The sequence below is a fragment of the Stomoxys calcitrans genome, chromosome 4 (genome assembly GCF_963082655.1).
Source record: "Stomoxys calcitrans chromosome 4, idStoCalc2.1, whole genome shotgun sequence".
Taxonomy (NCBI): Eukaryota; Metazoa; Arthropoda; class Insecta; order Diptera; family Muscidae; genus Stomoxys; species Stomoxys calcitrans.
The window spans coordinates 93,690,801-93,717,731 of NC_081555.1; the positions used below are offsets into that span (position 1 = coordinate 93,690,801).

At 38.3% G+C, this 26,931-nt stretch overlaps 1 protein-coding gene across 5 annotated transcripts in view; it reads right to left on the bottom strand.

The window, feature by feature from the left end:
* The window catches only part of LOC106085149 (phospholipid-transporting ATPase ABCA3), a 119,464-nt gene that overhangs the window by 17,799 nt on the left and 74,734 nt on the right, over positions 1–26,931 (bottom strand). For 3 of the 5 annotated variants that reach the window (XM_059366359.1, XM_059366360.1, XM_059366361.1), the window contains 9 exons: positions 15,884–16,246; positions 12,898–12,960; positions 8,061–8,649; positions 7,851–7,994; positions 6,511–7,791; positions 4,980–5,319; positions 4,376–4,910; positions 2,056–2,402; positions 1,839–1,964 (listed from right to left, as the gene is read on the bottom strand). In XM_059366359.1, the coding sequence (XP_059222342.1) occupies positions 1,839–1,964; positions 2,056–2,402; positions 4,376–4,910; positions 4,980–5,319; positions 6,511–7,791; positions 7,851–7,994; positions 8,061–8,649; positions 12,898–12,960; positions 15,884–16,095 (3,637 nt within the window). In that variant the 5' untranslated portion in view covers positions 16,096–16,246. Of the gene's footprint in view, positions 1–1,838; positions 1,965–2,055; positions 2,403–4,375; positions 4,911–4,979; positions 5,320–6,510; positions 7,792–7,850; positions 7,995–8,060; positions 8,650–12,897; positions 12,961–15,883; positions 16,247–26,931 lie in introns of those variants that run through there. The other 2 variants (XM_059366363.1, XM_059366362.1) reach the window with 2 other exon arrangements.

A 26,931-nucleotide genomic window follows, 5' to 3' on the forward strand; every position in this document is an offset into this window, starting at 1 on the left:
TTCAAATTTCCCAAGAAATGATTTTTTTATACCCACCACCGAAGGATGGGGGTATATTCATTTTGTCATTCCGTTTGAAACACATCGAAATATCCAGATCTGCGTAAAAGTCAAAGACAATCTAGCCATGTCCGTCCTTCTGTCAGTTGAAATCACGCTACAGTCTTCAAAAATTGAGATATTGAACAGAAATTTTGCACAGATTCTTTTTTTGTTCATAAGCAGGTTAAGTTCGAAGATAGGCTATATCGGACTATATCTTGATATAGCCCCCATATAAACCGATCCGCCGGGTCTTGGGCCCATAAAAGCCACAGCTATTATCCAATTTTGCTGAAATTTTGGAACAGTGAGTTGTGATAGCTTCTTCCACATCCTTATTTAATTTGGCCCAGATCGGTCCAGATTTGGATATAGCTGTCATATAGACCGATCCGCCGATTTTGGCTCTTGGGCAGATAAAAGCCACATTTATTATCCGATTTAGCTGAAATTTGAGACAATGAGTTGTGTTAGGCCCTTCGACATCCTTCTTTAATTTGGCCTAAATCGGTCCAGGTTTGAATATAGCTTCCATATAGACCGATCTCTCGATTTAAGGTTTTGGGCCCATAAAAGCCGCATTTATTGTCCGATGTCGCCGAAACTTGGGACAGTGAGTTAGGTTAAGCCCCTCGACACACTTCAGCAATATGGCACAGATCGGTTCAGATTTGGATATAGCTGCCATATTGACCGATCTCTCGATTTAAGGTTTTGGAGCCATAAAAGGCGCATTTATTGTCCGTTGTCGCCGAAATTTGGGACAATGAGTTAGGTTAAGCCCCTCGACACACTTCTTCAATTTGTCCCATATCAGTCCAGATTTGGATATAGCTGCCATATAGACCGATCTCTAGATTTAAGGTTTTGGGCCCAGAAAAGGCGCATTATTTGTCCGTTGTCACTGAAATTTGGGCCGCTGAGTTAGGTTAAGCCCCTCGACATGCTTCTGCCATATGGCACAGATCGTTCCAGGTTTGGATATAGCTGCCATATAGACCGATCTCTCGATTTAAGGTTTTCGCACATAAAAGGCGCATTTATTGTCCGATGTTGTGTTAGGCTCTTTGACATTTTTCTGCAACTTGGCCCAAATCGGTCCAGATCTGGATATAGCTGCCTTGTAGATAAATATCTCGATTTAAAGTCATGACCCCATAAAAGGCTCATTTACAATCCGATTTCACTGAAATTTTACAATGTGTCTTATGTTAGGCTTTTGGACATCCGTGTCGTGTATGGTTCAGATCGGTTTATTTTTAGATATAGCTACTTCTACTAAGACCTATACTTTGTTATACACAATTGAACAATGACTTGTACTTAAAAGTATTTGGTCCAAATCCGAACATATTTCGATAAAGCTGCTACGGGGCATAAGGTATGTATTTTTCACCGGATTTTGACGAAACGTGGTTTACGTATATACTCGAGGTGCTGGGTATCCAAAGTTCGGCCCGGCCCAACTTAACGCCTTTTTACTTGTTTAACTTTCCATTGAAATGAAATTTTGATCAAAATTTCCAATTGAGATAACATTTTGATCAAAATGTCCAATAGAAATGATATTCGAAAATATTTTCTATGGTAATGAAATGTTTACATTTTCCAAGAAAATTTAATATTGCCAAAAAAATTTCCATAGAAATAAAGTGAAATTTTAACAAAATTTTCTTAGAACTGAAATTTTAACAAAATTTTCTTAGAAATGAAATGTTGACAAAATTTCCTATACAAATAGAATTGTGACAAAATACCATTATTGTTACTCTTAAATATCCTTCGGCAATACTTACCACAGAATATATTGATAATGGAAACTCTGCCAAATCCAGTTGAAGGCTCCGAGAAGAACATTGAAATCAGATATGTAAATGGAAGCACCGAAAATCCAAATATAAATATAACAAGGAAATAGCGAGCTACAAAAAAGACATGTTCCATATTAAAAACAAATCCAAAAAAGAATTTTGCATTGCTGCATTCTCCTCTCGATCATCTTTCCATACATACCCAAATCGCCAAAGGCCGAAAATCCCTCCTCCTGGAAACATGCTATCGTACAGACCACTATAATTGCGGTCAGTGTAAAGGTCAGCATGTCCCACAGGAATTGTGTTATCCAAAAGATCCATATATTGACGCCACTCACAAATTGCAAAAGTTTCGAACGAGATTCACGCTCTTTGATTGGGAACAAAATGTAAAAAGCACTCACGAAACAGAAGCAGAAACATAAATTCGTCGATAACTGTGTACCCAGATTATTGCCGGTATTCAATTGATTCAATACCGTCTCTGTGGAATAGGGTAATGGGGCATTTGTAACCTCAATTTCATAGGACTCATTCATGGCAGCCCTAAGGGAATTCAAAAAATTTCGATATTAAAAACAATGGTCCAAGACACAAGCACACACAAACAGAACAAACAAACAAACAAATGAAATGAAGGTAAGGTAAGCTCCACATAAAACTTGGACGGTGGAAATTTTATAATGCAACACAAAAATTGACGGTTTTCTTTCGAAAGCATTGTAATAAGGAAAGGCAACTGAGACTTACAAGCAAAAACTGATTCATTGAACATTTATATGAAAAATTGTATTTATATGAAATATTGTAAGCTCAACTAAGAGCTACCGGGTACGTCATAGGCGGAGGATGGTAGAATGTAACTGTAGTCGCAGACAATCATACCACTGAGAATCTCAGTGGAGAATCTCAGTAAGAGGCCGGGCGGGGCACATTGTTGCCTCTAAGTGTATTCGTTGGACAAAAATAGTTATAGTTAACATAGAGCTCTAAAATTTTGCCCAGACGTATATTTGAGTGTAATATAGAAAAAATGGAGTATGTTCCACCTATAACCTGATATAGCTCCCGATTTAACTACTTGAGCCTGTAATTATTAACCGATTTGTCTGAATCTTTGCATGATGGCATCTGTTAAGAATGTGAACAACTACCACAAGTATGGTCCAAATCGATCTATAACCTGATATAGCTTCCATATAAACCGATCTCCCGATTTAACTTCTTGAGCCTGCAAAGTTCGCAATAACCACCCTATATATAGGGTCCGAATCGGCTATAGACCGATTCGGACCATATTTGACACGTATGTTGAAGGTCATGGGAGAAACCGTTGTACAAAATTTCAACCAAATTGCATGATAAATACGCCCTCTGGAATCGCAAGAAGTCAAGATCCCAGATCGGTTTATATGGCCGCTATATCAGGTTATAAATCGATTTGAACCATATTTGGCACAGTTGTTAGAAGTCATAATAAAACACGTTATGCGAAATTTCAGCCAAATCGGATTAGAATTGCGACCTCTAGTGGCTCAAGAAGTCTAAATTCAAGATCGGTTTATATGGCGGCTATATCAGATTATAGACCGATTTAAACCATACTTAGCACACTTGTTGGAAGCCATAACCTAACCCGTCGTGCGAAATTTTAGCCAAATCGGATAGGAATTGCGCCCTCTAGTGGCTCAAGAAGTCAAGACTCCAGATAGGTTTATATGACAGCTATATCAGGTTATAAATCGATTTGAACGATATTGAACGAAATTTTGCACAAATACTTACTATTGATGTAGATCATTGGGAATTGCAAATGGGCCATATCGGATCAGATTTAGATATAGCTCCCATACAAACCGATCTCCCGATTTGACTTATTGAGCCCCTGAGAGCCGCAATTTTTGTCCGATTTGGCAGAAATTTTGCACATAATGTTCTGTTATGACTTCCAACAACTGTGCCAAGTACAGTTCAAATCCGTTTATAACCTAATATAGCTCCCACATAAACCGATCTCCCGATTTGACTTATTGAGTCCCTGAGAGCCGCATTTTTTGTCCGACTTGGCTGAAATTTGGCATGCGGTGTTCTGTAACGACTTCCAACAACTGTTCCAAGTACGGTCCAAATAAGTCTATAACCTGAAATAGCTCCCATTTAAACCGGTCTCTCGATTATCCTTGTTCGATTTTTAGAAGCTTTATTTTTTCCAGGTTTGACATTTGCTTGACCATTGCTTCAATAATTGAATCTGTCTCATTACACTTATCCATTAGGCCTTCATTTAAGACTCTCTATTCTAGTATACACAGTTTTCATTACGAAAAACGTTTAAGGAATGTTCCACGACAAATTCAATGTTAAAAAAGAACAAACACAACACAATGCCGATGAAATGTCCGGGAAGATTCCCAATTTTCATGTTTAGTGAGTGCTGGCAACCAAAAAACCACAAACCAAAGCCAAAAACGATGAAGAGATAACACTTATTGAAATTCTTTTCTTTCTGCGGGACTTACTTGACGATGGCATTATGCACCAGGTTCACCGTTAATGGAGCCGTATGTAAGGGCTGATTATTCAGCCAGGCTGTGATGTTGTTCGATCTTATAGATGCCGCTGCCAAATATCTTGAATTTATTCTCACTTGTATTTTGCGGCCCAATTCCACTATGTACTCGCTAAAACTCTTCGAGCCAGTTAATTCCAATTCATAATCACTCCCATATGACTGAGCAACCACTTTATATTGACTTGAGACAGCAGCCATAAAGGAATTGCCAGCTACATCAGGAGCCGTTTCTAAAACGCTAACGCCCACGGGATACTGAGTCAAACTCACTGTCATCGGCTGCAATGGCTTGAATGTACCCTGTGTTCTTGCGATTATGACGGTCATAACAACGAAAAATATGGGCATTATATTTTGTATCAAAAAGAGGAATTTGCTGCGCCATGTCTGCAAAATTTTCTTCCACATCATGGCGTCCCATTGATTTCGAAGTAGATTGACACCTTTCAGTAAGTGGACATTTTCGGAGAATAAGCGATCAGCTGGAAAATATACAAACAAAAATTTTCAGTTAGTTAAATGGATTTCACTTGCTAAACTTTGGGACTTACATGTCACAGATTCGGCATCATCTTCATGATAGGCATTGGCCCCATTCATTCGTGCACTGGTCTCTTTATGGGTATCACCATTTGCATTGGAATCTTCAGCACCTACTTTCATAAAGACCTCTTCCAGAGATGTTATGCCCACACCATAGCCATTGAGTTTCAAATTATCCGATTCGCGTTCCAAGTCACTAAACATTTCCTCAAACAGATGTGAATAGGTATCGGGTAACTGATAGCTCAACTCGGCGCCGATATCAGCTTCAGGTTGTATATTGGGCACATATTTCCGCAAAAGAGCTGTCAGTTCTTCGGCCTTGCAGCCATCACGTTTGACACAGATCTAAAGTAGGAATAGATACAAAAAGGATAAAAGATGTCAAATTGGGAGATCGGTTTATATGGGAGTTATATCATGTTAAAGAAGTTGGAATTCATAGCAGAACACTTTGTGCAAACACTTTCAGCCAAATCGGACAAAAATTGCGGCTTGTAAGGGCTCAAGAAGTCAAATTGGGAGATCGGTCTATATGGGAGCTATATCAGGTTAAACACCGATTTGGACCGAACGTTTGCAAAGTTCAAGAGACAAATTGGGAGATCGATTTCTATGGGAGCTATATTTTAATCTGAACCGATATGGCCCATTTTCAATCCCCAACGACCTACATCAATATAGTCCGATCTGAAACATATTTGGGTCAGATGTTGGGAAGCCTTAAACTCACTACTCAAATTTCAGCGAAATCGAATAAAAAATAAAGCCTTTATGGACTTTAGATCCTTTATCGGCAGTTCGGTCTATATAGCAGCTATATCCAAATATGGTTGGATTTGGCCCGTTCAAGAACTTAACCAGAGTGCATCAAAAAGACATATTTGTGATTAATTTCAGCTCAATATCTCAATGAACAGACGGGCGGATAGACGGACAGACACAGGGACATCGTTAAATCGTCTTAGAATTTTCCGACGATCCGAAATTTATATACTTTGTAACGGAATGACTAAATGAATATACCCCCTATCCGATTTGAGCCAAATCGGATAAGAATTGCCCTCTAGTGTCTCAAGAAGTCCAGATCGAAGATCGGTTTATATGGCAGCTATATCAGGTTATGGACCAATTTAAATCATATTTGGCACAGTTGTTGGAAGTCTTAACAAAACACTTCATGCTAAATTTCAGCCAAACCGGATAAGAATTGCGCCCTCTAATGGCTCAAGAAGTCAAGATCCAAGATCGGTTTATGTGGCAGTTATATCTAAATATGGACCAATATGGCCCATTAACAATCCCAACCGACCTACACTTATTGGAGGTATTTGTGCAAAATTTCAAACGGCTAGCTTTACTCCTTTGAAAGTTAGCGTGCTTTCGACAGGCAGACAGGCGGACGGACGAACATGGCCAGATCGACTTAAAATGTCATGACGATCAAAAATATATTTACTTTGTGGGCTCTTAGACGAATATTTCGAGGAGTTACAAACAGAATGACTAATACCACCTTTCTAAATTTTCCCAACTCACCAATTTGTATCCAGATCCATATTTTTTCTTCAAAAAGAACGAAGTGCCATGACATTTCAATTCACCATCACACATAATGGCAATACGATCACCCAAGACATCAGCTTCATCCATGAAATGTGTGGTCAATAGCACGGTGCGTCCAGCCTTCTCAGCTTGCAATAAATCCCACAATTGACGACGAGCCGAGGGATCCATGCCAGAGCTGGGTTCATCACACATTACCACCTTGGTATTTCCGGTGAGAGCACAACAGACCGATAGTTTTCTCTTCATACCACCCGATAGTTTGCTTGAGGCCACATTGGCTTTATCCTCCAATTCGATCATTCGTATGTACTTGTTAACCTCTTGCGTTATGGCATCACCCTTGAGACCTTTCAGACGACTGAAGAAGATCAAGTGATCGGCCACGGTCAAATCATCGAATAGAACATTGTGTTGCGGACAAAGACCCAAAGACATGCGGGCACCTTCGATATTTGTGCGAATGTCGCTGCCATTGAGTATAGCCGTACCGGATGTGGGAGGGAACATACCCGTCAGCATGGATATGGTGGTAGTCTTGCCGGCACCATTGTGCCCCAGCAGCACTGTTATTTCGCCTTCATACATATTGACCGATAGACCCTTCACAGCATGTTTGTCACCAAAACGTTTCTTTAGGTTTCTCACTTGCAGACCGATGTGTTTGCCGGCTGGCTCTGGTTCAAATGCATCGGGGTTGCGACGCTCTATATGCTCTTGGGGCATATCTTCGACACCTATATAATCATTTTCACCGCACCAAAATTTGCGACTGAATATGAAATTCCATTTGCGTGGCACACCATAATCGCCGGGGAATATTTGCTCTACATACAGACACACCAAGATGTATATGACGCATGATGCTAACATCATGATGATGACATAGCCCACAGTCAGATCATCGTCTATATTCACGGGGGTAAAAAGATTACTCCACTGCAATCCCTCTCCCGTGCCCTCGAACAACATGATAATATTTAGACCAAGACCCATGGCGGTGTTCGATATGAGACACCAACCCATTTTGGTGCCCAAACTCAATTCATCATAGGTTTGGTACATGAAGGAGTAGGGCATGTATGCAATGAACCATACCAAGCCGGTAACAGCGGCCGCAGTGCTGGCCTTCGAGAAGAAAGTGGCCATCATGAAACAGAAACAAATGCTGGTTATCATATAGACCAACATGAAAAAGAGCAAGGCTGACCAATCGGCAAATGTGAAAACAGCAACATCGTGCGACCATCGAATCTGGAAGAAAAACGTTAGAAGGGTCCCTTGGAAGCTTAAATAAGAACTTGTTTTTTTACCTTCATAATTATGGTGATTAGAATAGCCGAAACCGCCAACATGATGAAGTTTTTACAAAACCATGCAGTCCAATGTATCCAATTGTCCAAACCCATGATTTTCATAACTTCCTTCAATTGTTTCTCCTTTTCGGCAGTGATGTACTGAAATCAAATACAAATTGTCAAACAAACAGCCATAATCTCTGAATATTTTTGTAAACCACTCACCCGCACTATATTCGAGCAGGGATAGATGAAACTTAACAAAACAATTAGGGGCACAAAACTTGCCATACCCTCTAGCAGTGGATCGTAAATGTATTCTGGATAGGGAAAACGTTGCATATCCACCAGGGGCAAGTCAGTGCGATTTGATACTAGTTTTGTATAGGCCATGGAAATTGCATTCTGAACGGGTAGAAAACTTTCGCGTAAATAACCCACCGGCAAACCACCATCCTGAGCCGAGGGGTTACGTGGCCCCGTCAAATCCAGGGGTAAAAATAGCTTCATTGTCAACCATGTTAAGGCAAGATTCGAAGTCCATGTTCTCAGCTCACTGGGGTAACGCAAAGAGTATGCTAGTTTTGTGGGATACTCATCCAGATTGTAGAAGTCATCGTCAAATTGTACACCGACCAAATGATTGTCAGAGATCATAGCGAATTCCAAGGCGGCTGCATCATTTTTTTCTATGCACTGTAAATCTAATTTTTGTGCAGCCTCACAGGCGATATTTCTTATGAACGGATTGTTCGGTGAATAGAGAAGATTGTACTTGACGGGCTTTACAAATTCCATAATGGACATTTGATACCTACAACGGAGGAGAAGAGAGAGAGAAAGAAAAGAAAGAAATTTGTCAATCAGTTGATATAACTTGCGACACATTGTTAGAGTAATACTGACTACACCTAGATGCACATGCCACAAATTACAATGATTACAAAAATTTAATGTTTTATTTAATTAATGTTCATGATTTTGATGGCAAATTGTTATTATGTTAGTGTTCTGGTTCCCAATGAAATTTTTAATTGTAATAACCAAAATCCTTTCAACTTTTAATTGATATTATTGTGAAAGAAATCGTGGTTTGCCAATAACCGTTCGTTTAGTTTTAAAATTAAATTCAAAATATTATGACCAAGGCGTGGTTAATAAGGTGGCCGCATCGGCGAATTGCTACAACAAAGCATATTTTTTTGGAACTGGAAGAAAATGTGATTCGCCCTGACATTTTAAATTTTCGGCAAATTTGCTTCGACCAATCAGAGCAAGAAGAGAGAAGTTTATTAATTTTAAATGTTCAAAATTCCAATAAGCTCCAGAGGCTTTACCCACAAAACTGGCTGGAACATTAAGGTACGATCTGTGTAGTGTTCATTGCTGTCACGAAAAGCTGCGCTGCGAGCTACCGGGCGCGTCCACAGGTTGCAGATAGTGGAATGCTCCATACGGAGTTGCTGCAACGGCAGTCGTGGACAATCAGCGGTATTGAGAGGAGAGGCCTCAGTGAGAGGCCGGACGGCACCGACTCTTGCACAAATACCGAGTGCCTATGATGTTCGATATGACAAGGCGAGCAATTGGTGCCATTAAATAACCAATAGCCACCCTGGTTTGGCGGCGATCGGTCCTTTGGACCGGAACGAGTTTGCCCACCTGCAGAAGCCTGATGGCCCTACCACCACAAACTATTCCAAATTTTGGCAAAATCGGACAATATGCGCCTTCTATGGACACAAAACCTTAAATCGAGAGATCGTTCTATGTGGCAGCTATATCCAAATCTGAACCGATCTGGGCCAAATTGAAAAAGAATATCGAAGACCCTTAACATAACTCACTGTCCCAAATTTCGGCGACATCGGACAATAAATGCGCCTTTTATGGGTCCAAGACCTTAAATCGAGAGATTGGTTTATATTGGCAGCTGCATCCAAATTTGGACCGATCTGAGCCAAATTGCAGAAAGATGTCGAGGGGCCTAACACAACTTACTGTCCCAAATTTCGGCGACATTGGAAAATAAGTGCATCTTTTATGGACCCAAAACCTTAAATCGAGAGATCGGTCTATATATGGCAGCTATATTCAAATCTGGATCGATCTGGGTCAAATTGAAGAAGAATGTTGATGGCCCTAACACAACAAACTGTTCCAAATTTTGGCAAAATCGGACAATATGCGCCTTTTATGGGTGCAAGACCTAAAATTGAGAGATCGGTGTATATGGCAGCTATGTCCAAATCTGGACCGATCTGAGCCAAATTGACAAAGGATGTCGAAGAGCCTAATATTACTAACTGTCCCAAATTAAAGCAAAATCGGGTAATAAATGTGGCTTTTATGGGCCTAAAACCCTAAATCAGGGGATCGGTCTATATAGGGCAGCTATCCAAATCTGGACCGATCTGGGCCAAATTGACGAAGGATGTCGAGGGGCCTAACACAACTCACAGTCCCAAATTTCTGCAAAATCGGATAATAAATGTGGCTTTTATGGGCCTAGGACCCTAAATCGGCGGATCGGTCTATATGGGGGCTATATCTAGATATAGTCCGATTTGGGCCATCTTCGAACTTAACCTGCTTATGGACAAAAAAAGAATATGTGCAGAGTTTCAGCTCAATATCTCTATTTTTGAAGACTGTAGCGTGATTTCAACAGACAGACGGACGGACATGTCTAGATCGTCTTAGATTTTCACGCCCATCAAGAATATATATACTTTATGGGGTCGGAAATGGATATTGCGATGTGATATTTCCAGAGGCTCAAAAAGTCAAATTGGGATATCGGTTGTATGGTAGCTATATCAAGTTATCAACCGATTTAGACCATACTTAGAACAGTTAATGGAAGTCAAAACATATGCAAAATTTCATCGAAATTGGATCAAAAATTGCGCCCTCTAGAAGCCCAAGAAGTGTAATCGGGGGTCGGTTTATATGGCAGCTTCATCAGGTTATGGACTGATTAAGACCATATTTAGCACAGTTGTTGGAAACGATATGTGCAAAATTTCAGCCAACTCGGATAAGAAGCTCAAGAAGTCTAATCGGGAGATCGGTTTATATGGCAGCAATATCAGGTTATAAGACTGATTTATACCATACTTGACACAGTTAATGGAAGTCATAATAGAATCGAGCTAAATCGAACAAAAAAATTTCGGCTTATAGGGGCTCAAGATCGGGAGATCGGTTTATATGGCAGTTATATCAGGATATAAATTGATTTAGACAATACTTGGCACAGTTGTTGGAAGTCATAGAAGAACATCGCATGCAAAATTTTAGCTGAATCGGACAAAAATTTCAGCATACAGGGGCTCAAGAATTCAAATCGAGAGATCAGTTTATATAGGATCTATATCAGGTTATATACCGATTTGGACCGTACTTGACACACTTGTTGAAAGCCATAACAGAATACAGCATGCAAAATATCAGCCAAATCGAACAAAAATTGCGGCTTGTAAAGACCTAAGAAATCAAATCGGGAGATCGGTTTTTATGGGAGCTATATCAAGACCGATTTTGATCGTACTTGGCACATTTGTTGGAAGTCATAACAGAACACTATCTGTTCGGTTCAGGTTTGGAGTATAGCTGCCATATATGTAATTCGCCCGATTTTCACTTCTAGAGTCACAGCAAGCGCATTTATCGACCAATCTTGCCAAAATTTTGTACAACTACCACAATACTTGAGAAGTTTGTTCAAAATCGGTTCAGATTTAGATATAGCTCCCATATATATGTTCGTCCGATTTTCAGAAATTTTGGAATAAAGTGCACATTTGTTAACCGATTCTATCGAAATTTTACAGGAAGGATTTTCTTTTGACTTTCGACATTACTGGAGAAGCCTATGGAAATCGGTTCAGACTTAGATACAGCTGTCATATATGTATTTCGCCCGATTTTATCTTCTAGGCCCACTGCCAGCGCATTTATTGACCAGTCTTTCCCCGAGAACTACCACAATATCTGAGAAGTTTACTCCAAATCGGTTCAGATTTAGATATGGCGCCCATATGTACGTTCATTCGTCCGATTTTGAGAAATTTACTAACCCATGCTTTATATAAGACACTGTCTTTTGTATGGGTTTTATCATAATAAAATACAAATACAAACACAAATATTGTTCATCGATTCTCTTGAAATTTGGCAGGTAGGATTTTCTTATGACTCTCGACATTACTGGTGAATTTTATAGAAATCGTTATATCAGATTTAGATATAACTGTCATCTTTGCATATAGCCCGATTTTCACTCCAAGAGCCAAGAGCAAGCGCATTTGTTGACAAATCTTGGCAAAATTTTGCTCGAAATTTGATAGGGATTTTTTAACAACCCATCTGAAAACATCCGCCGAGGTCTATCAAAATTGGTTCATTGTACTTCTGGGGAAGGTATAGGGTATTATACAGCCGGCACCGTCCGACGTCTGCCCTTCCTTACTGGTTTTTTAATAGAAAATTTCCTAAATTTCAATCACGATCGTAATTGAAAAAAAATCCGGATTCAATTAAAAAAATTACTGATTTAATTAATTTTTTATTTGAAAATCTTTTTATAGTCTATTAAAATTTGTAATTGAAAAAAAATTTCCTGATATTTTTTCGGTATATTTTAGTTTATCCTTAAACTGTCAATAAGAACGTTAGCAAAAACAATAAAAAAAGAAACTATACACGAGAAAAATGTTTTAAAGTGTCTAGGAATGAAAAATGTAAGAAATAAAAAAAGCTTATAACAAAAAATCAACAATTTGTATTTAGTTAGTGTAAGTGTGAGGTCTATTAAAACAAAGGTAATCACCAATTAAGAACAAGAGTCTTAAATTAAATAAATAAAGTGTTAATTTACTACGACCAAAGTGAAAGATACTTAAAGTTGAGAAGGTGTTAACCAGAAGGATATATAGGTGTTAATTTAAAAAATATCATCAATTAAAGATAAGCAAAAATATCTACTGGTTACAGAAACAGAAGCAACCTTTGGCGGCACAAGTTCCTTATGGACATCATAATACTACGATTAAATTACCTGTCTTTGTTCAAGGCAGATTTTAGTAAATTACGCATTCTGCTGGCTGGTACTACTGTTTTCCTTTAGAGAAATTACAAATTGTGATGTCGTCCATATAAATATTGTTTTATTTTTTTTTTTGTTATGTTTTTTTTTTGTTTACATATATGTAAGAAGAAAATATTATTTGAGAAAAATACTGCCAACATTATTTAACTTAAGGACTAAGTTTCATATTTAGTTTAAATTCGCTTAGGCTATTATTTTATGTTAAAACTGTGCTTATTAGATTATAGTTCAAAGAAATATTTACTTGAAATCTTTCTCAAACATCATCTTATTGAATAACAATAAAAAAACAAGAAATTCATGCAAATTATACTATGTGTGCAGATTGAACTTAAAAATTTTTAGATTTTTCCTCACATCAAGTTAAACCTATATTAAGCCAATATTTTGCGAGGAAATTTATGATGTCATTACATTTATTGCAGCGGAATTTACTAATTTGACCATGAATGAAGCCAAGAGGAGGTTTTCAGCTTATATATCCTTTACAACTATTGTGGTACAGGGCACTTTAACTTGCCTTTTCTTGTAGCATCCAAAAAGACCGATGGACCCATTGTTAAGTATGACTCAAAATTCAAATTTCCGTCCGAATGTCTCCAATGTGGAGGGAGAAGACACGTTAAGGCGCCGTTACACGGCATGTAGTTGTCTTATGACATGTCACTTTTTGTAATCGACACACAATATGTAAAACTTAACATGTGCTATATTTGACATGTCATAGGACAACTACATGCCGTGTAAACAACCGCTGAAACGTCCACTTATGGTGTGTTTGTTTCTGTGTTGTTTGTCTGGCGTGTCTAGGAGATAGGTTTATATGGGAGCTATATCAGGTTATAGACCCAATTTAACCGTACTTGGCACAGTTATTGGAAGTCGTAATAGAACATAGCTTGCAAAATTTCAGTTAAATCGGGCAACAATTGCTGCTTCCAGGGCCTCAAGAAGTCAAATCAGGAATCGGTTTATATGGGAGCTATATCAGGTTATAGACCGATTTGGACAGTACTCGGCACAGTTGTTGGGTGTCATAACAGAACACCACATGCAAAATTTTAGCCAAATCGGATAAAAATTGTTGCTTCCATAGGCTCAAGAAGTCAAATCGGGAGATCGGTTAATATGGGAGCTATATCTAAATCTCAATCGATGTGGCCCATTTACAATCCCCAACGACCTACATCAATATTAAGAAACTATGCAAAATTTCAAGTAGTTAGCTTTACGCATTTGACCGCTATCGAAATTTCGACAGACGGACATGGCTTGATCGACTCCGAATGTCGAGACGATCAAGAATATGTGTAGTTTATGGGGTTTTAGACGAATATTTTGAGGTGTTGCAAACGGAATGTCAAGATTAGTGTACTCCCTTCCTATGGTGGTGGGGGGAATTCCCGATTTGACTTCTTGTGTCCCTACAGGGCGCAATTTTCATCCGATTTGGCTGAAATTTTGCATGCGGTGTTCTGTGATGACTTCCAACAACTGTGCCAAGTGCGGTTCAAATCGGTCTATGACCTGATAAAGCTCCCATGTAAGCCGGTCCCTCGATCATCATTGTTCGGTTCCTAGAAGCTTTAATTTTTGCTGGTTTGACAGAAGTTCGGTATGTAAAGGGTGATTTTTTTGAGGTTAGGATTTTCATGCATTAGTATTTGACAGATCACGTGGGATTTCAGACATGGTGTCAAAGAGAAAGATGCTCAGTATGCTTTGACATTTCATCATGAATAGACTTACTAACGAGCAACGCTTGCAAATCATTGAATTTTATTACCAAAATCAGTGTTCGGTTCGAAATGTCTTCAAATTTTGACAATAGAATTATGACCTTCAACTAAATTTATTTCGTATACATTTTTAGCAAAATCCATGGTGGTGGGTTTTAAAGATTCAGCCCGGCCGAACTAAGCACGCTTTTACTTGTTCATTGCTTAAATCTTAAATTTTGGGACATTTTTTTTTTTGTGCACCCATGCCTCCTGCCAGGCTTTCGGAGTGTATGCAAGTCTTAGACATGCAGTGAAAATAGAGGCCAAATGGGGCACCAGTTAGTCTGCTATCTTCTGCAGTAATGCTGGAAATATTCCATCTGGTCCGGGTGACTTAAATGATTGGATGCTCCTCAAGGCTTTCTTAGTCATAAATTCTCATTATGTCAAGATTTCGGTTTCACCGTGAGTTCCATCTCATACTGCGGAAAAGCCTCAACATGTTCTCCTTTGTCTCTGCTTTCACTCCCATGACGTCTACTAACGTCTCAGTTTTGACATGGGTTTTTGAGAGAAATCTTTTCATCTTGGAGGCGTCATTAACGCTAATGACCTGTTCACAGAAAATTTTTCAGGATTTATGTTTTGGCATCCTGGTCGCAATTTTGTAGTGAATATAAGTTACGTGACTCCAAAATTTTGTTAAACATTTTGCAAACATGATGTGGTAGAAAATAGTGAGGAGAAAGGTTATCTGGTTCAAATGATGCCCCTTAAATTTGGTTTGAAACTTTAAGTACACACACACACAGTATAATCAATCTTAATCTTATACTCCATAAGTCATATCCTATACGCAATTACATTTAAATCCCAAGTTGCACCTTTTCAAGACTATAATGACAATGGCTCATTCATTCTCGATTCTTGTAAAAACAAATTTTTTAATAAATTTTAATTGGATAAAAATTTAATAAAAAAAATGTAAACCCCATTTAGAACCCCGTTTACACTGCTCTTTAAATCCGTATTTAATGGCTCGATCATCTGCTTTCCCTTCATAAAACTAGCTGACGAGAACCTTAAATCCGGATTTAATGAGCAGGGGTTTGGACTTAATAACTTTAAAATATTCAAGTCCTTTATGAATTGTTATATAAAATATTCTGCATTAAAACTATTTTGAATCTAATATAGCCATTTTTATAACTTACCTAAACAAATTAATATTTTCAAGAGTCTGCGGTTGATATTCGGTAATCGGCTTTTCTTCTGCCACCACCAGGGCTCGTACCAACACCATTAACAGTGAGAAGATCACTGGCACAAATATTTCTATTGCAAATTGAATTTTGTGATGCCATTGTAGAAGCCAATTTTTCCATGTCAACAATTTGAATTTTTCCCAACTGCCCACGTGTGCCATTTTCCATAAAATATTTTTCTTTTTCTATTTTTGTTTCTTATAATCGTAATTATTATTTTTTATAAAATATTTATGTTTTGAGACATTTAATGTAGAGATATTTAAGTTGTTTTGTTAGATTTGAGATGGCCTATGTGGAAATCGTTTGGAACTGCAAAGAGAAAAAAAAATAAAAATTAACAAGTTGCATAAATAATGATAAGAAGCATATTAATAAAAACTTTAAAATATTTTCAAATTAAAATATTTTCTAAAATTAGGTTGAAAGGTTAAATTACAGCGAAATCGCCAAAAACCTTGAATCGAGAAATCGGTCTATATGGCAGCTATATCCAAATCTGGACCGATCTGGGCCAAATTGAAGAAGGATATCCAAGGGCCTAACACAACTCACTGTCCCAAATTTCGGCGAAATCGAACAATAAATGTGCCTTTTATGGCCCCAAAACCTTAAATCGAGAGATCGGTCTATATGGCACATATATCTAAATCTTGACCAATCTGGGCCAAATTGAAGAAGAATGTCCAAGGGCCTAATACAGCTCGCTGTCCCAAGTTTCAGTGAAATCGGACAATAAATGCGCCTTTTATGGTCCAAAAACCTTAAATCGAGAGATCGGTCTATATGGCAGATATATCCAAATCTGAACCAATCTGGGCCAAATTGAAGAAGGATGTCGACTGGCCTTACGCAACTCACTGTCCCAAAGTTCGGCGAAATCGAACAATAAATGCGCAATTTATGGGCACAAGACCTTAAATGGAGAGATCGGTCTATATGGCAGCTATATCCAAATCTGGACCTATCGGGGCCAAATTTAGGAAGGAAGTCGAAACGCCTAGCACAACTCACTGTCCCAAGTTTCAGTGAAATCGGACAATAAATGCTCCTTTTATGGGTCAAAAACATTAAATCGAGAGATCGGTCTATATGGCAGATATATCCAAATCTGAACCAATCTGGGCCAAATTGAAGAAGGATGTCGATTGGCCTTACGCAACTCACTGTCCCAAAGTTCGGCGAAATCGAACAATAAATGTGCCTTTTATGGGCCCAAAACCTTAAATCGAGAGATCCGTCTATATGACACATATATCCAAATCTGAACCGATCTGGCCCAAATTGAAGAAGGATGTCGACTGGCCTAACACAACTCACTATCCCAAGTTTCGGCGAAATCGGACAATAAATGCGTCTTTTATGGGACCAAGGCCTTAAATCAAGAGATCGGCAGCTATATTCAAATCTGAACCGATCGGGGCCAAATTGCAAAAGGATGTTGAGTGGCCTTACACAACTCACTGTCCCAAATTTCTGCAAAATCACATAATAAATGTGGTTTTTGTGGTCCCAAGACAGTAAATCGGCGTATCGGTCTATATGGCAGCTATATAAAAATCTAGACCGATCTGCGCCATATTGAAAAAATAATGTCCAAGGACCTAACACAACTTACGTCCCAAGTTTCGGCGAAATCGGACAATAATTGCGCCTTTTATGGGCCTAAAATCTTAAATCGAGAAATCGGTCTATATGGCAGCTATATCCAAATCTGGGCCGATCTGAGCCATATTGCAGAAAGATGTCGAGGGGCCTAACACAACTCACTGTCTGTCCAATATCGACGACATCGGATGATAAATGCGCCTTTCATGGGCCCAAGACCTTAAATCGAGAGATCGGTCTATAAGGCAACTATATCCAAATCTGAACCGATCGGGGCCAAATTGCAGAAGGATGTCGAGTGGCCTAACACAACTCTTTGTCCCAAATTTCAGCAAAATCGGAAAATAAATGTGGCTTTTAGGAGCCAAAGACCTTAAATTAGCGGATCGGTCTATATGGGGGCTATATCAAGATATAGTCCGATATAGCCATCTTCGAACTTAACCTGCCTGTGGACAAAACAAGAGTCTGTGCAAAGTTTCACCTCAATATCTCTATTTTTAAAGACTGTAGCGTGATTTCAACAGACAGACGGACGGACATGGCTAGATCGACTCAGAACGTCGAGACTATCAAGAATATATACATACTCTATGGGATCTTAGACGAATATGACGAAGTGTTACAAACGGATTGACTAGATTAGAATACCCCCCTCCTATGGTGGTGGGTATAAAAATCAATTTGTGTTCGTTTGTTTGTTTGTTCCGTATGGTCTCAAAAACGGCAGAACCGATTATGTTAAAATTGTCACAGATTGTGTAGGTTGGTCTGGAAGGAAGGAGGGCGGCACCTCTTACTCAAAAAGTACTACTCAAAAATAAAAGTGTTCCGATCGACACAATATGGGACTCAAATGAAAGGTATTCGGGAGTAGAGTATGAATTTCATACTAACCCCAAAACCCTCTAAAATTTCACGATCATGACAATATGCTACTCAAATGAAAGGTATTTGGGAGTAGATTCCGGATATGGGCAGGAGGGAGGAACAGGCTTTATAATTTTTTGATATCGGAATGGGGTGGACCCTCCCACATTACGCAAAAATAGGTTTATTGGACGATCATGACAACATGGGACTCAAATGAAAGGTATTAAGGAGTAGATTGCGGATATGGGCAGGAGAGAGGAACAGTCTTTATAATTTGTTGATATCGGAATGGGACGGACCCTCCTCCGTTACCCAAAAACATCACCCAAAATCAAAAGTGGACCGATAATGACAATATGGGTATCAAATGAAGGGTATTGAAGAGTAGAATGCGAATATGGTATTAAAAATTGGGTCCAAGTACCCAAGAAGTCGCCCTAACCCCAAAACTCCTCCAAGCAGACAAATTGAAAGTTCATATCAATATGTGGTTAAAATGAAAGGTATTCGGAAGTAGATTACGAATCTGGCATAGAAAATCAGATCGAAGTATAGGAGTCACACTATATGGGACTCGGTGAACCGATTTTCTTAAAATTATCACAGATTGTGTAGATTGATCTGGGAGGAAACATAGGATATATTGGGTTGCCCAAAAAGTAATTGCGGATTTTTTAAAAGAAAGTAAATACATTTTTAATAAAACTTAGAATGAACTTTAATCAAATATACTTTTTTTACACTTTTTTTCTAAAGCAAGCTAAAAGTAACAGCTGATAACTGACAGAAGAAAGAATGCAAATACAGAGTCACAAGCCGTTGAAAAAATTTGTCAACGCCGACTATATGAGAAATCCGCAATTACTTTTTGGCCAACCCAATATATAATTTTTTTGATATCGGATGAGGGCGAACCCTCCCCCATACCCCCAAAACACCACCCAAAATCAAAAGTTGACCGACAGGCACAATATGGGTATCAAATGAAAGGTTTTAGAGACTAGAAAACGAATACCGTACTAAAATTTTGAGTCCAAGTACGCAGCGGGCTGATCCAACCCCAAAACTCATCTAAACAGATATATTCGACGTTCATGTTAATATGGGACTTAAATAAAAAGTATTTGGCAGTAGATTACAAATCTGGCATATAAAATTAGGTCCAAGTAATGGGAGGTCGCACCACCCCCAAATACCCCTAAATGGGCACATTAGCCGACCATGGCTATATGGGACTTAAATGAAGGGATTTGCGAGTAGATTACGAATATGATATTAAAATTTGTGTTCAGATCTAGCTGGCGCTTTTTCTCCTAAAAATACGTCAAATAGGTTCATTGACCCATTATGATAATATAGGAATCAAATGAAAGGTATTTGAGAGGAGGAAACGAATCTGATATTCAATTTAGAAGCCAAGTGTTTGGGGATACGCCGTAAAGCAACCCCTAAACTGAACTTCATGTTATTGTTGTAGCCACATATTCATGTGGAGGTGATGATCCTCATCAAGCTCCTGTAGGCGAGCAAACTCGTTGCGGTCGAAAGGACAAATCGCCGCGGGAACAGGTTGGCCATTGGTTATTTAAAGACGCCAATAACTCGCCTTATCATATCGAGCATCATAGGTACTCAATATTTGTGCAAAAGCCAGTGCCGCCCGACCTCTCACTGAGACTCTCCGCTCGAGACATATGGATATATAGACCAATCACGCCAATATAGGGTTCAAACGAAAGATGCTTGAGAGAAAAAAAAACAATTTGATATCCAAATGAAGAGCCATGAGTTTGGGGATTGTCTCACCCCCAAAAAAAAACCTTCCTAATCGGACGTATTTAACGACAATTGCAATATGTGACTTATATAAAAGCTATTTGGGAGTCGAGTAAGAAATTGATACTCATTTTTGGGACAAAGACCCTTGGGTTCACTCCACCCTCAGGCAGAACTTATTTATCATGCCAATATGGGGCTCATATAAAATGTATTTGAAGGTGGAGCACCAAGCTTATAATTACTTTAAGAGCCAAGTGTCTGGGTGGCCAACCCACCCCCGAAATACCCCCTAAACAGGAAATATTTACCAAAGTGGTAATACTATAGGACTCAAAAGAGAGACATTTGGGAGTAGAGTAAAATTTTGCCCATGAACCGAGAAGAGACAAACTTTTCGCACATCAATGAGTTTTATCCGATTCAAGTTTGAACTCAATTATAAGGGACTTGTTTTTATAGCCAAGTCCGAACGGCGTGCCGCAGTGCGACACTTCTTTGGGGAGAATTTTGTACATGACCATGCATGGCTTGGCACCTCGCAAATTTCTCCAGCATTAAAAGGCAGTCTGCCATCAGACTCACTTAGACGTTTTCGTCCATTGTGATACCACAGGAACCGAAGAAGGAAGATGCCTTCTAGTTCCTACCGTTGAACCTTCCAGATCGCTTTAAAAAGCCCAATAACTTGCGAATGTTCACATCCGCCAAATCAGACAGCATCTCAAAGAAATGAGAACCTAAAGTGGAACTCCTTCTAACTGCTAGTGCGGGACACACACACAGAAGGTGTTTTATAGTCTCTTCTTCCTCGATGTCCCTACAGCTTATGCAAAAGTCGTTGCCGGCAACCTTTAGTCTGTCAGCATGTTTTCCGTCTAATCGGAAGTGACCTGTCATAACGGACACATGGACTGAGTCGTGTGTTCTAGCTAATGATAGCAAAGCAGTAGACATATATTTTATATTTAACCTTCATTCAATATTTATTTTCTTCATTTCAAAAGTCACTAAGACCAATATAATCATTTCAGAACAGCTCCTTTAGCTTAGGCCTCCATCTGATTTCTGTAAGGTTTCGGCATTACATAGTAACATCTACTGCCAACTTCACTCAGCTTGGATCTGATATGCCCCGCGGCATCCACAATGTTCCCTGAATTTCGCACAGTTAGAAGATACTAATTTCTAATCTATTTATAATAAATTACTAAGTGAAACGTCAATTCCAGTACCAAATATGCACCACACATAGGAAATTTATATGTAAAAAAATTATTAAATTAGATATCTCAAACCCCTTCCAAAAACCATGAAAGTTGAGAAACATTTGCATTTACATATCAAACATGTCATAAATTGTCAGAAAAACGAATTTATTTACCACCATCACCTGCTCACCTGCTTCATGTTTAGTTTGTATCAAATAAACAAATACACCCACTAAGTTAACAGAAAGGACAAAAACAAATTGTTCGTAAGCGTGTAATAAATATCAAAATTATTATCTCTCATATCCACTTCATTAACGGTGCCATTATCGCTGTGTAACAAAACGTGTGTAAGTATGTTTAACTTTGTTTGATATTTTGTGAGATAAAGTGTGTAAAACATTATTTGTTTTCATTCCAAAGCTAATATAGCATACTTTTGGGGTTTAGACAAAATTATAAAGTTTTGCATAACATACTTGGGAGAATATTTATCAGAATTTTATTTTCATTTAAGAGTGATTTCAATTCCAAAGAAAACTAGCAAGGAAAGGCAAAAGTCGGGCAGATCCTACTATGTAATACCCTATACTACCGAGTCTACCTTCTACTTTGAATATATGGAACCTATGTCTAAATCTGGATAATAAAGCTCATATCGGTTAAAAGATTACATATACATACTATATGTACACACAGATAGACAAATGACGGTACTTTGCCAAAACCGCCTGGTATTATTTTGTTCGTGACATTGGCAAAAATTTTTAATACCATTTGGTATCAATTCAATACCAGATAAAGAAAGCTTTTAAGAATTGACGGTGTCACATTTGTATTCTTGCCATCGCGCCGGATGTGTTTTTGTATTTAAAATATTGACGCCATTATAAAATACTTGTTAAACAAATGAATAAAATGTTTTTCTATACAATTTGAGTGCGTAAAATACTGTTCAAATACTCGCAAGCGGTGAAAATGGAAATAGTACTAATTCTAAGGACATTCTACATCAATAACATGATAGTCTCTTGTGTGGAAACCAATGCTGTGTTGGTGTATTCATATGAAAACCACTTCTGGAAATCAATGGATCAATTGCTGAATACAAAGAATTAAGGTTGGTTACGGTGTAACATTACTTTTTGTAATTATTAACATAAGCAATCGAAATAAAATAAGATTAAAATTATTTTCAATGCTTTTTTTTGGTTCAATACGGTGTGAAATAATCAACAACGGTCTGGTGCTAAAAACCACTAACCGATTGGTATTAAAATTAATACCAATTTGGTAATAAGGCTAGTACCAAATGGTAATAGTCATTTAATGTTTCATCCATACCATTCGGTATTGTTTTTGTATCATAAGAAGTTACTTTACTATCAATACCGCACGGTACTGAAATGATCACGTTTGGTATCAGCTTTTCTCTGGGTGTATATGAATCTCATGCAAAACTTTGTAAAAATCAGACAAAAATTGTGGCTACTACAGTCTTAAAAGGCCAGGAATGGAGGAAATCCCAATGTAGCCCCCATATATATATATGGGGGCTACATTGGGATTTCATTGCAGAATATGCGAGCTATAAATCAGAACCGATTTTGATGAAATTGTGCACAAATTTTGGGACATTGAATAGTACATCTTGTGTGAATTTTTGTGGAGATCGAACCTAAATAGTGACTACTACAGTTCTTAAGGGCCATATAGGATAAAAATTATATATGGGAGTTATATCCAAATCTGAACCGATTTTGATGAAATTGTGAACACATGTTGGGACATTGAATAGAACGTCTTATACAATATTTTGTAGAGATCGGACAGAAACTGTTCATACTCAAGCCTTAAGAAGTCATATCGGATAACTATATCTAAATCTGAATCGATTATCATCAAAATATATAGCTTTGGCCCTAGGTTAAGCTAAAGTGATAAGTGCAAAATTTCGTGATGATTGGATAACAAATGCGAACTATACCTTGATTACAAAACATCGATAGGCACACAGGCGGATTTGGGGCCAGAGTTCTAAGTCGATCGGTACACTGCTAACTGTCAAATATTGGTTCTAGGTGCAACTTGTGTTGAATTAACAATTAGGCCCATATATGTTATGGTTTACTTGGTGTTCAAATTAAATTCTCTAGTGCATCCCAAAAAAAAATCTCTTTTTCCAATTTTGGACGCCGTTCTGGCACGTGTTATCGTTAACCGATCATTATACCCTACACCACTACTGTGGTACAGGGTATTATGAATAAGTTTGAATAAGCGAATAAGTTTTTAACACCCAAAAGAGATAGACCCACTGATAAGTATGCCGATCGACTCAGAATCGCTTTCTGATTCGATTTAGCTATGTCCGTCTGTCCATGTTAATTTGTGTACAAACTACAGGTCGCAATTTTCATCCGATCGTCTTCAAATTCGGGGTTTTATGGCCTAGAGACGAAGCCTATTGAAGTTGGCTCGCCGAGGTCCATCAAAGATGTTTCAGAATTGGATATAGCTCCTATGTAAATATAGCTCCTTGTTGTAGGTGTAGGGTATTACACAGTCGGCACCGCCCGACTTTTGCCCTTCCTTACTGGTTTTAAAATTTCGTATTTCTTTTTGTTTGGGACACTCTAATATATATGGGAGCTACCGCAGCGCAGAATCTAGCATTTCCGCCTATGACGCTGAGCACCTTGCTTCAAATCCTCGCGAGAACATCAGAAACATTTTTCAGCGTTACCATGCCATGTAAAAACTTCTGACCAAAGAGGTGTCGCACTGCGGCACACCGTTCGGAAACTGCAAAAAATCGGGCAAAAATTGCTGCTTGTAATCACTCAAGAAGTTAAATCAGGAGATCGGTTTATATGGGAGCTATATCAGGTTATGGTCCGATTTGGAACGTACTAGGCACAGTTGTTGGAAGTCATAACAGAATACCGCATGAAAAATTTCAGCCAAATCGGACAAAAATTGCGGCTTGTAAGGTCTCAAGAAGTCAAATCGGGAGATCGGTTTATATGGGAGCTATATCACGTTATAGACCGATTCGGACCGTACTTTTTGGAAGTCATAACGGAACACTACATGCAAAATTTTAGCCAAATCGGACAAAAATAGCGGCTTCCAGAGGCTCAAGAAATCAAATCGGGAGATCGGTTTATATGAGATCGATATCAGGTTATGGACTGATTTGGAATGTATTTGGTACAGGTGTTGACAGTCGTAACAGTATGTGCAGCTTGAAAGGATTCAAGGAGTCAAATCGGCAGATTGGTTTATATGGGAGCTATATCCAAATCTACATCAATATTAAGTATCAGTGGAAAATTTCAAGCAGCTAACTTTACGTGTCTGACTGCTATCGCGATTTCGACAGACGGACGGACGGGCATGGCTAGATCGACTTAGAATGTCGAGACGATAAAGAATATATATACTTTATAGGGTCTTAGGTGAATATTTCGAGGTGTTACAAACAGAATGACTAGATTAGTGTATCGGTACATAACCTGATATAGCTGCCATATAAACCGACCTTGGATCTTGACTTCTTGAGCTTCTAGAGGGCGCAATTCTTAACCGTTTTGGCTGAAATTATGCATGAAGTGTTGTGTTATGACTTTCAAAAACTGTGGTAAGTATGGTTTAAATCGGTAGATAACCTGATATCTGCCATATAAACCGATCTGGGATCTTGACTTCTTAGGTCTCTCTCTAGTAGGTGCAATTCTTATCCGATTTGGCTGAAACCTAGCATGAGGTGTTCTGTTATGACTTTCAACAACTGTGCCAAGTATGGTTTAAATCGGTAAATAACCTGATATAGCTTGCATATAAACCGATCAGGGATCTTGACTTCTTAGGTCTCTAGAGAGTGCAACTCTCATCCGATTTGGATGAAATTAAGCTCAAATTTGTTTGTTATGATATCTAACAACCGTGCTATGTATGGTTCAAATCGATTCATAGCCTGATATAGCTGCCATATAAACCGATCTTGGATCTTGACTTCTTGAGCCACTAGAGGGTGCAATTCTCATCCGATTTGGCTGACATTTTGCATTAAATATTAAATATAGAGGGCGCAATTCTTATGCGATTTTGCTGAAATTTTGTACAACGACTTCTCCCATGACCTTCAACATACATGTCCAATATGATCTTAATCGATCTATAGCCTGATACAGCTCCCATATAAACCGATCTCCCGATTATGCTTCTTGAGCCCCTCCAAGGCGCAATTCTTATCCGAATGGACTGAAATATTAACCAAACATTTCTACTAAGGTCCTCAACATTCAATTCACTTATAGTCCGAATTGGACCATAACTTAATATATTTCCAATAGCATAAAAAATTCTTATTCATTATTCTTGGTTTGCTCCGAATCGGACTATAACTTGATATATCTCCAATAATATAACAATTCTTATTCATTATTCTTGGTTTGCCTTAAAAGAGATATCGCGCAAAGAACTAGGTTAGGTTAGGTAAGAGTGGCAGTCCTTCACAGACTCACCTAGACAATTTTGAGTCCATTGTGATACCACAGTGGCGACAGACCAGTGCTTCTAGCGGGAATCGAACCCACGACCCCTGCACACCAATCAAAGAACGCTACCAACTCGGCTACCGGGGCGCACCCACAATGAACTAACACGAGTTTCTTTTTTTTTCTTAAAATGGATTTCCATAGTAATCTTCGAGTAAACTGAATTATATTGCTTTATTTTACTAATATGAAGTTGAAATCTCGATAAGTTTGTTAATATTATCGGCTACCACTCGTACAAATTTCTATTTATTCTATTAAAATCATCTGATTTGCACTGAATAGGTCTGAAATAAAACACAGCATATATTCGATTTTTTTTTTTTGTATCGGCAGTGTGCTTCACTTTATTATTTTCCCATTTTCACGTGTGTCGGCCCGTCTGTTATTTATCAAAACTTCATGTTGTCCGGAAATGCGATGTTATCGCCACCATACCACCCGCCCATATTTATAGGCAGCATTGCATATATGATATGTCTACGTTTTCTATCAGACCATTAGTAACCTTCAGATTGGCCGATAATCCCCCAATTAGGAATGAAGTCAATGCTAAGGAATACTTTTAAGTACCTCTATGGTATGAACGAACTCAATTCACCTGAAATTTACTTTGTTACAAGTGCAAAATAAAAAATGCTCTTTTTTATATCAGGGTATCTACATTGGCTTATATAGTTTATTATAGGAACACAACGAAACATTTCATTGATTAGATTATAAAGTACACGTTGAAAGTGCAAAACAACGTAAGAGCTTTAGATTTCTTTGTGATTCCCAAAGATATTTTGAATATATTAGGACTATAAATAAGTTTGTGCAACTTTGTTATCAGCAATAGGCCCCAATTTTGGGGTAAATTTTGTAGTATGAAAAAAAGAACGCCAATATAAATGTACCCCACAGAAAAGTACAAATACACGAAAAAATGAATACATGTAGAAATCCAATATCATATTCAGAGATG